Here is a 10906-nt window from a genome sequence, read left to right as displayed (position 1 = left end):
AAGATATGGCACATTATGACAACTCTCTTGTTTGTGTATTATTGTCTCTCGTTCCAAGTTTATCAAGTCACTTTAGAGTTGGCATTTGGAAGTCTAATTTGGTGTATTTCTATCTATTAAGAGGCTTATTGAAAGCTGAAATTACGAAGCTGAAAGTAAAGCATTTCTTTTTCTCTTTGGGTCTACAGCACCATGAGGCCTGGCAGCACCAGATGTTCTTCATTATTTTCTAGCAAATTAACTTCAATACAAATTCAAAAGGATCCTCCCTCAACAATCAGTCAGTACATGGTTAGATACCGAACAGACAGATTGTAATAACATCGCCATCTCTTTACCAGGGTCTGAGGGCGACTGGATGAGAGGCAGCACTGCATACAAAGAAATATAAGAATGACTAAAATCTGGTGAATATAAGTTGTACTTAGAAGGAGGAGAGGGGGAGGGTTCAGGGTGGACACACACACCACATACAAGTTTCTTCTTGTTTTTGCAGTTTTAAGTGTTAACACATATTGTCACATGTCCCACATAGTATTGCTCTTGTCATGTATCTCACTTGCTCTGTACTATTATGCGTCACTTAATATATATATATTTTTAAATAAAAGACAGAAGACAGCTACAGGACATGTGTGTGTGTTATGAAAATATATGAAGCACAAATACTACTTCTCCGGTGCCTGTAAAGTCTAGACGATAAAATAAAGTTCAAGCACGTCTCACCGTCATCTTCACTGCGTTCTCCTGGAAACTCTACAGACTCTGCCAATGATGCCAGAGAGGTGCGCCTGGATGAGGCTCCAGAGGCCAAGCTAGCAGGCCTACTGCCGGGTAACCTGTTGATCCAGTGGTCACACAGGGAGGAACTGGTGGAACCTTGGGTGATGCACAAAAAAAAACCAAGTTTATTCAAAGGTGTAGAGTCAAGGTCAGGTTAGGAGAATTTTCTTAAATAATAAAACTACTTGATCTGAGGGGTACATTCAAGACCTGGGCGTTTTTTATACCTTCATTATAAAGAAGGACAGGAAACTGAGTAGGAAATGAGGGATGAGAGATCGAGGAATGTAATGCACCAAAGTGCTAAGGGTCTCAGTCAAACCCAGGCAACCTTCCTCAAGGACTACTGACTTTGCAAAAAACAGAACCTCGGCGAGTTGCCTGAGTTCCTGTTGTGACCCTTCATAGAGGCTTTTGAATTGCTCTTTGTCTGGACCCTCCCCTTGGACCAATTTGCCTTGGGAGACCCTATCAGGGGCTAATTGCTTAGCTCTAGTGTTTAACCTTTTGTAACAGTTTGATGTGGTGATAAAAAATACTGACCAGCAACAGAGCTGTTGGCTGACCAGGAGGGGATAGCCGTCCTCCTCTGGTAGAACAGTATGTAGGCCGTCTGCTGGCACACGTCATCATCAGCTACTGGTGAAACCTCACTGTCATCAAAGCAGTACCACTGACCATCAATGGAGTTCTTACAGTAGGCTGTGAGGGTGAAGCAAAGAGAATAATGGATCAAAATGAACACTTAAAAAAAAAACACCATCTTTGAACTAGACTAACCGTTTACAGCGTTACCTGTGTAATGGCCTCCGTGCATGTTCCCATGGTGGTTGCACACAGCATACAGGTCATACAGGTAGTCGTCTGGGTTTCTTCCCAGGCCATATGGCCGTCTCCATGGCGACCAATGGGAGGGTAAACTCCAGCTGCTTTGGCTTCTCTTCACCACATGAGGCGCCATGTCCATGCCCATCAGCGGGAACCTCACCATGTTCTGCATCTTCACCCTGCGGTCTCCCTCCTGAAGAAGAACCCAGAAACAAACAGAGACACATTATAGGAACGCCACCAAGCGACTAGCTGCAGCCAAAGACTAGCTGCTAGGGTGAGGTGTTTAAGATGATAAGATAAAGTGTTTTTAATAAAGTACACATTAGCTACAACCATTAGTGAGAACTTTACTGCCGCAGACTGCTCTTACTCAAAATGAGGATACTTTTGGTTAAACTTTTTAGATGAATAAACAGGTATAAAAAGTGTGTCCTATAAACCGCATTTTAGGTAGGTTTATAGATTTAAAAAATAAAACATATTTAAGTAATTAAGTGAGGATGGAAGAGTGCCGAGTCAAAGCAACAACTTCAAATCAAATGGATACATTCTGAGCGGGGTTTGGTGGAGCTGATGTACCTGTCTGAACCTCTTGAGATGCAGGATGAGCACATCCGGAAGCGTCCACAGGCTGAGCTTGATGCGGCCTTGCTGCAGCTGCTTGCAGTGGGGACAGCGCCAGGCATCGTCTGGGGCCAGCTAAAACACACACACAGCTATCAAGGACAAGTTCCAACCACACTGCTTATAAAAAAAGAGGCCTCGCACAGGAAGAGGCCCTGAACCTTTCTCTTTATTCAACTCCAGAGCAATAGCAGGCAAGTCAAACCACAGTGTGTGTGTGTGTGTGTGTGTGTGTGTGTGTGTGTGTGTGTGTAGGTCTGTACTGAGAATTTTCTAGTTTAGTCCAAACATAGCAATTGGAGGGAAACTCAGAGCTAAACACAGGCTTTCTGAACTTGAGAGGAGGAATAATAAACCAGTGGGGAGAAGAACAATTTGAGGTTCCAATTTAAAATATACTGCCCACTGCCATGTGCTGAGGTGAAGCTAAGATTTATTTTCAAATGTCAATCTACTGACAGTGCAGTAATTGACTCTGTATGTGTGTGTGTGTGTGTGTGTGTGTGTGTGTGTGTGTGTTACCTGCTCCTCTTTAGTGTAGAGGTGGAAGCACTGAGAGAGGGTGCAGGCCTGTGGCTGATGATGTTGCTCCCTGTGCAGATACACACTCTCAGCATCAGGAATGTACTCCTCCTCAGTGTGTCCAAACAGACTGTGGGAAAATTAGGCAAAATAAAAAAAAAAAAGTCCATTCATGCAACAGTAAAGTCATGGGAGAGAATCATAAGATCCTGTGAAAAATGTGTTCAAACTACATATACATACGTTTTAAAAGCCCCATGATTAAGACGGGGAATAAGAGCAGACAAGTCATTGACTGTGTAGGAAGAACTTCAGACTCTGGTGTTTACTCTGTTTTAACACATTTTCAGCACATCTGCAGGTAGATTAGCATTGTTTATTTTTTCAAAAGCAAGAAGTTATAATTGTGGTCAGGGCCTGACCGATATGGGAATTTATGGGGCCGATATCGATATTGGGGAGAGAGAAGATCTGATACCGATATATCGGCCGATATATTTGTTAGATCGATGAAGTCTGTAGAGATGGATGGATGTAAATTAACATGTTTATTGCGTTGATCCCTCAAATCCAATTTTCAAACAGTTGTCAAAAAGATATACAAAATAACGAAGACAAGATGCTCACTCAACTCTAAAAGTAACTGCACATGTACCTGCATCAACGCTTGACACTCTGGAGAGTGATAATGCTTGATGTAATGCAAATAGCACCCTCTGCTGGTGAAAGAGAACTGCTTGATTAATACAATGAAACTCAGATGAAATGCTATTTGACTGGTGAATAAATCTAGTCATATCAGCGCTTATCTGCGATAAAATTAGGCAATACAGATAGTCACTGGATAAGCTAATATCGGCAGATGTTATCGGCGGGTCGATTAATTGGTCGGGCTCTAAGGGGGGTAACGGAAAATATTTGGCTGCTTACGTTGACAGTTTTTAGAAATCCAGCATAATGCTAAGATTTTCATCCCCAGTTTAATGACATGTTTCCTCACCTCAGCTTCAGCTACGACACAGCCAAAAAATGACTGCAGCAAACTGTTGCTCAATGTAGTCGCACTTAGTTATAATAGAGATAAGTTTTAGATTACCTGACTGACCAACCAATACATCATGAAGCCAATTAACAAGAATCTTAGCACTGCCCGAAAAACATGATGATCAGATGTTGGTCTGCACTACAATTTGGTGATAAGAAAATGCTGTTCTGAATATTTTGACATTGTCATTTCTGATCAAGCATGCTCTGCCAATTAAAGAATCAAAAGCTTGGCACTCAGTTCAAGAAATTTCAGGTCGAACTTTGTGTTGATACATGATGCCAGTAATTGTATTTCCCCCATTGCATCACGTTAAGTGTTTAACTTCACAACTTAGCAGTTTAGCTAAGTAGGCAGAGCACAGAGAGCGGACAGAGGCTTATAGGTCCTCACCACATCTCTGGCCCTTAGCACTTTTATCCCTTTTATGTCTCCCTCTGCGCTGCTTTCCAAAAAAAGATTGAATAAAAACTTCACAACTAATTCTGTCATCTCGACTCAACAAAATCTCATAGGCTCACATGGAAAGCTTTTCAGCCTGACTGATCACATCAAAAATAAAGCTGTTTAGGCATCAGACGAGTGTCTCAAACTGTCCAAATAGATACTATGTTCAAACCAGTTTGTTTGGTGTATGCATGTCTCCTAAATATAATGGTTTTGCAGTTGTTTAGATTTATAGATTCTATACATTTCCCAAGAAGACTAGAGAAAATAGATATGTTAAACTTGTATTTTGTTCTGCACAAACAAAAATGCAGCAGAAAAAAAAACACAAAAAAAAACAATGCAAACTAACTGTTAAATGTAGTCTTTTTCACTTACTAGTCCTTGGTCTCTTTGTCCCACTCCACCACTATCTTCACATGTGGGGGCCCTCCCTGTCCACAGGACTTGTATGCTCTGTAAAGGAAACAGTATGACAGTGAGAAACGAATGACTTCGTCTTTGCAGGTGTCACTTACAAACTGGATTTCATTTATGTCATATTAAAGTCGATGATGTTAATCAGCCTTTCCTCTCAAAGTTGAGTGCCTCATAATGAATTTCACTACTTAAAATAAACTATTTAAAAATGAGGTCAGTGTAAAATCATTCTTCTGTCAGGGATTGGTTGGTGCAATATCACCTTAAAAAAAATATATATAAATTAATCAGTTACTCTCAAAGTAGATATAAATGCTGAAACTCTTATGCTATACTAGCTGTTGCCAGGGTTACAGAACTGTGTAGAGATCAGACAATAATACAACAAATAACATTTTATCTTTTTTCAAAGAATCTATAGTTCAAAAGTAGAATAAACAGATCAAGTGTTTATTCACGCAGCTCTGTGAAGCAGTAAGGTTTGTGACTTGTATAGACTGATGCACACTTATGTAGGTGATAGGCCAAACGTGTTAAACTGGCATTTTAACAAACAGGAAGAATCATGTCTGGGCTTGTGAGAAGGAAGCCTTTGAGAGCAACAGATGCGGCATGTCATGAGAAGTAGAAAGGATGAGATTGATGTCATTCTGACCTCACCCCAATACTCTAGTACTTCCCTGGAATTAGCTTTGTGTGCGTTCATCTACACTTTGGTTGCTTTGATTACAGCTGAGCTTACTCCCTTTTTCAAGACAAATGTTGAGCCAAAAAGAAGACGACCTTGATTTGCTTTGGAGAGTTTTAATAAAAATGTGGAAAAAAATATAGGAGATCAAACCAGATGAATGCAGTTTGTTTGTTCATATTGTCATGCTATTTGGACTTTTGTCTTGCTGATTAAAAAAAATCACCCCTACTTCTACTGCACTCGGTTCAGCCCTCTGAAAAAGTCATAGAAAGTAGAGAACCGTGGTGTAGCACGTTTCTTTTAAGCTTTACAAAAAGATGTGTGTCAGTTGTGTTACTTGCGTCATCAACTTCATGATATGAAAGCTACGCAGTCTGCTTACTGCATATGGCCACAGTGTTAACCAACAGCACCTCGAGGTGCTGCTTTAATGGAAACACACGAGCTGAAAAGCTGCCTGCTGACTGAGTGTCTGCCTCTTGGATTCAGCTGACATGATCTGTAACGGCAGCAGTGTGTCCTGTGCTTGTTTGCAGTCATGTGACGTGCAGACTCTGCACGCAAAGCTGCCAGTTCACTCTGTGATCAGGTGAAGGTCTGCTATAATATGATATCAGACAGACTTCTCCATTAGAATAACCACTGAACATGAGAAACTGGGCAGCTTTGGTTTCGCATTTAGCACCACAGAGCAGGTAATATTCTTTCCATCCAATGTCCTGCACTCTTAACTATTTCACATGTACAATAGAGGGCATAACTGAAGTGATAAAGGACCTTTTAAAGGTTAAAATTGTGTAAAAGTGGAACAGCTTTGTGAGGCATTTTGTGACAGTGTGTACTGCATGCAAATCTGCAAGGCATGCATATCTCTCCAACTGCAAGACTTCAAAATGTGTTATATAGAGCAGTGAACCGAAAAAAAACTTACCTATCAACAGTGGGATGACACAGTGGGCGCTCGTCTTGAGGAAGGAGGTAGGTGATACCAACAACGCCTACGACTCGAAGACTGAAAGGTCCAACCTACACAGATACACCACAGTCAGTACTTCTGTTACAGTACATCTGAATCACTAAAGGGATAGTCAGAAACATCAGTAAAGAATTGCACCAATTTTAATGTAGAAAAAGAAACATATTTGCAATCTCATATTTAAAAATAAAAGAAGAAGTTTTTTTTTTTAAAAGTGCTTGACCTTCTCCCTACCTGAATGTAGACGCCAGGCCTGAGCAGATGACGCATTTTCTCCAGGATCTCTTTCTGCAGAGCATCCCAGGTCACAGTGCGCTCCATGTATAGTACAAAAGGCAGCCCAAACCTAAAACAACACATGTAACAATGTTTGTTGCTTTGTCAGCTGTTATGAACTGCTTCACAGGGCTTTCAGGAACAGCCCATCAACCTCTATACTCTGGATATATTAGGAACAAAAAAACACAGATTAGCAGTGAGGAAATCAAACGATCTGATTGTACCTCTTCCCTTGGTGGCCAGAACAAGCTCTGTTGCACACCAGAAGAATGATTTTTTCTGGTCCCAGGTTTTTATTTGGGGATGCGGTTAAAGGAGTCATGGCCCCCTGCATGAAAGACGGAGTCCTGCTGATTTCTGTCCCGTACTTCAAGTTGTTGTGATTCAAGTTTGCCAGAAGACTTCCTGTCAAAGACACACAAAAAACAGTCTCTGTAGATTTCATTCCATTCATTTCATGTCAAAGGGGATGAGTGTTGACAGAAAACTTTACCTCTCTTTGTGCGTATGTTTTCCAGTTTGAAGGTCTCCGGTGTCTCAAAGGCAAATATGGAATCGCTCTCTTGAATAATGTCGAGATCGTCGTCGTCATCGCAAAATGATCGATGAAATCCATCATAGTACATTTCCGTCAAAACAAACTGAAAGAAAAAAAAAAAAGGTTAAGATCTGTGTCACTTATTTGTGTGAATTATTTTATGTTTATCTTCTCAAACTAAGCCCCCTTTTGTTTCTTTAAAGGTCATGACAAACAAGCGCTGACGGGTAGAGGAGGCTTCAGGAACAGGGAGCTAACATCGTGTGACTGTAACATAGCCTCACTGTGTCAGACCCTGAGCTGATAGGAGACTAGGAGACAAGAATAGCACCTGGTCCATAGGGATCTTTGTCTCACGTGACACCACATCTCTGAGGCGATAGACGGTGCTGTTGAGGGGAACAGCAACCCCGATCCTCATACAGTGAGAGTACTTCCCCTGGTACACCATTGTCACATACAGGGGCCTAGTGAAAACAGATTACAAAAATAAGAACACATGCCACTATGAGAGCTGGGTTACTCTTCCTTTGCAACCATGGTTTGTGTGAAAATGTAAAGCTTATTGTACCCTTCATTATAGTTTAGGGTTTTTTTCGTGACAAAAGACATCCTAAGCATTCAGTTGTTTTGTCTTAAAATTTCAAAGTAAAAGCAACTTCGCAAAACCTGTTTAACTCTCTTTCTGCACCCTCAACCCCCCCACTCACACCAACACACCAGACCACATTCTTTCTTCTCATATTTGCTTCAGGTTCTCATAAACTTGTCAAAACACTAGTGAGCCTTAAACGAGAGGTGTCACACCTTGAGAAAAAAAAATGACCAAAAAAAACTTATTTTGAAACCCTTTTTAAATTACTTATGAGTCCATAAATGCTTACTGTGGTTAACCCAATCAATCACTGACTACAAATAGTAAAGCAGTAACAATAAGTCATTACTTAGGCAAGGCACTCACCGTGTGTGTGGCAGTGGGATGGGTAAGGAGATGCAGAGGAATGGATCGAACGTATTGCTCTGCTTTTGGCAATGTGGACACGTGAGAGAGGATCTGTGGGGGAGGAAATATGTTTTTTGTTTTTTTTTCTTGTACGTACTCTTCATAAAGTAGAGATCATTTAACCAATAGGCGGAATACTTTTACTTGACATAAAGTGTACCTGTACTGCGCTTGAAAAAGTTCCTGTACAAATGACCCAGCAGAGAGGGGAGGGGAAGGGCCCTCTAAGCTTTGGTCATCCTCTTCAATAGGTGGCTGAATAAACACAACAGGTTTTATCAGTCTGATTAATACATCACGAATAACACCAGTTTATCAGGGATTATAACCTTTCATATGATGAAGAAGCCCTCATACTCTGTTGTCATTGACTGGCGCAAGGAAACAAGACCAGGCATGCCTAGTTCAGCCTGACTGTGAAAGACGCTTATTAGGAATATAGAAACAAGTGTGAAAGAGCAGTCGGAACACATGAGAGTTACAATGCACTCTAACAAAATAGCCAAACAATAAACAGTGGGAAACGTTTTGTCAGCTTAAAGGAGTGCACTGACAAATGTCCAGTAAGGTTTCATCTAAACTTCCCTTCAAGTCTGTATTTTCCAAACACATAATCTTTGCAGTCTTGAATAAATCGTCCACCTTTGTCCGTCAAGTAAATCAACAAATCCTTTAGATTCACCTTTATAGCAGGCCTGCTACTTGGGTTGACTGTGTTGAGGTCTTCGTGCACTCTGTCCAGCAGCCACAGTAGAAACTCTTGAGCATCATGCTGAGCGTGCCCTTTAAACTGGGTGGCATTTTTCGACACAGCATTCTGAAACAAATAGCAAAAAGATTGCAATTATTATTATTATTTTTTTAACCTTCATTTTACCAGGCCATCTTTTTCGAGCAAGGCCTGGCCAAAATGGCAGCAGCAAAAAAAAAGAAATATAAGACAAACCCAAAAAGAAAGCACAGACATGAGAAAAAAAGAGACAAATACAGTCCAGAAGGTGAAGAAGGAGAAGGAGGAGGAGGAGGAGGAGGAGGAGGAGGAGGAGGAGGAGGAGGACAAGATCATGTTAAACAAAAACAAAGCACAACACACACTAAAAGAACAATTATGTGATGATGATAAAATACTATGCAGTGAAACATTTACACACTCCAAAATTAGCCTTTAAAAAAAACTTGTGAGCCGAGTTTTAAAAATGCAATGCATGCACTGAAATAAATGTGATGTTTTCATACTTATGTGGCCTTGGATTATTGTAGATTATTAACAGCAGATCCTCAGCATCAATGTTTGCAAAAATATTTGTTTCAGTCATTCGATGCCTGCGATAAATTTACCTTGAAATCTCTGCTATGCTGGGGGGTGTACTCAAAGGTCCATAAAGCCCGCACAAGTCCTGACAATTGCTCCGTGACCTCTCCTTTGCTGAGAGGGCCCTTCTTCTGCAGGAGCAGACCATTTGTCTTGGGCTTATCCTCATCCAGCTCCTCGTCTTTGTAGTGCTCCAAGACGAGGTACTCGGCAAAGAGTTCAGTGTTGCTGAGGCACTGCAGAATGGCGTTCATGAAGCAGGTGTTCCCGTGGTTTTTCAGACCTGACACTCCAGGGATCTTCTCTCGAGACAGGAAACCCCCCAGGTCCCCATCATCCATGGGCACGTCTTTGCTTCCGGATTTGAAAGTGGAGAAGCCCCCGTCATCTTTGTCCTCCTCAGTTGGCACCTCAGATCCAAAGTGGGATAACGCTGTGAGGGTTCTCAGGACTCTGCTCATGAAACTGCCCACGGAGCGCACAGAGCCTCGCCTGAACAGCTTCTTGCTGAAACTCGACTTCTTGTCCTTGGTTGCGGCTTTGCAAGACATGATTTCGCTTTCACGGCCGGACTTCTCGCACAGATGTGTCGTGAAGAGGCGAAGCCAGATCACCGGCTGCTACTTGCGGCTCAGCTTTAACCATGTAGACAGCATTGACGCCATCTGGCTGAAGTTACACGCTGACAGCATTGGGTTTATTAGCTCACCTTAGTTAAGAGGAGCATTTTACTAAAAGGTCTTTCTCAGAGTTAAGCATAATTTAAATCGAAGTGTCAATTAATGTGAGCATATCTAACATTACAATCTTGCCTTAAATACTGGCCGTGGCCAATTACGAAAGGAATATATAGCGGGAACAAAGACATAGCTGGGTTAAGTTGCTCCAGAGTTACCTTGTTTATGCGGTTTACAGCCCCGCTGCAATGAATCAATGTCGGGTTATGCTGAGAGCGAAGACAGCAGTATCAGCTAACGGAGCTAACGCTAGCGCCAGCTACAATAACAACACGAGCGACAGACACAACAACAGTCCTGGACGCCCGGACTGTCTACGTCCAGCAGAAACTCATAGTCCGCCATGGTTCGCAGGTGGCAGCAGTTAAGCAGACAGTGTGTCCCAAGTTTGGTTAACCGCACTTGTCAAAGTATTTGAAGCCTCAGCAGGGCTAAGCTACCAAAAAAGCAGAATCGTTTTACTTCTTCTTCTTCTTCTTCTTCTTCTTCTTTTTCTTCATGTTTGTGTTGGAAAGTGGTAAGCTGGTTTACATCGACATCATCGCCACCTGCTGGACTGGAGTTAAAACAGCAACCGGTACAAAAAAAAATAGTTAAACTAAACCCTATTTAATTTAAGTAGTTTATTTATTGACATAGCCAACCATGTTTAATGCGAGAAATCCATTCGAAATGCTATTATTTAAGAACTTGCATTA

At 41.6% G+C, this 10906-nt stretch overlaps 1 protein-coding gene across 2 annotated transcripts in view; it reads right to left on the bottom strand.

The window, feature by feature from the left end:
- Window positions 1-10906, bottom strand: part of usp31 (ubiquitin specific peptidase 31) — a 45728-nt gene extending 34822 nt beyond the window's left edge. For both annotated transcript variants that reach the window (XM_061065778.1, XM_061065777.1), the window contains exons 1-15: window positions 9498-10906; window positions 8842-8976; window positions 8320-8414; window positions 8118-8210; window positions 7488-7623; window positions 7112-7259; window positions 6843-7023; window positions 6574-6685; window positions 6295-6389; window positions 4631-4708; window positions 2761-2890; window positions 2194-2313; window positions 1579-1804; window positions 1327-1485; window positions 727-879 (exon numbers count right to left, since the gene is read on the bottom strand). In XM_061065778.1, coding sequence (XP_060921761.1) covers window positions 727-879; window positions 1327-1485; window positions 1579-1804; window positions 2194-2313; window positions 2761-2890; window positions 4631-4708; window positions 6295-6389; window positions 6574-6685; window positions 6843-7023; window positions 7112-7259; window positions 7488-7623; window positions 8118-8210; window positions 8320-8414; window positions 8842-8976; window positions 9498-10022 — 2386 coding nt within the window. In that variant the 5' untranslated portion in view covers window positions 10023-10906. The remainder of the gene's footprint in view (window positions 1-726; window positions 880-1326; window positions 1486-1578; window positions 1805-2193; window positions 2314-2760; window positions 2891-4630; window positions 4709-6294; window positions 6390-6573; window positions 6686-6842; window positions 7024-7111; window positions 7260-7487; window positions 7624-8117; window positions 8211-8319; window positions 8415-8841; window positions 8977-9497) is intronic.

The sequence above is a fragment of the Labrus mixtus genome, chromosome 20, assembly GCF_963584025.1.
Source record: "Labrus mixtus chromosome 20, fLabMix1.1, whole genome shotgun sequence".
Taxonomy (NCBI): Eukaryota; Metazoa; Chordata; class Actinopteri; order Labriformes; family Labridae; genus Labrus; species Labrus mixtus.
The sequence above is the reverse complement of the archived record's forward strand: the minus strand, read 5'-3'. Positions and strand labels throughout refer to the sequence as shown.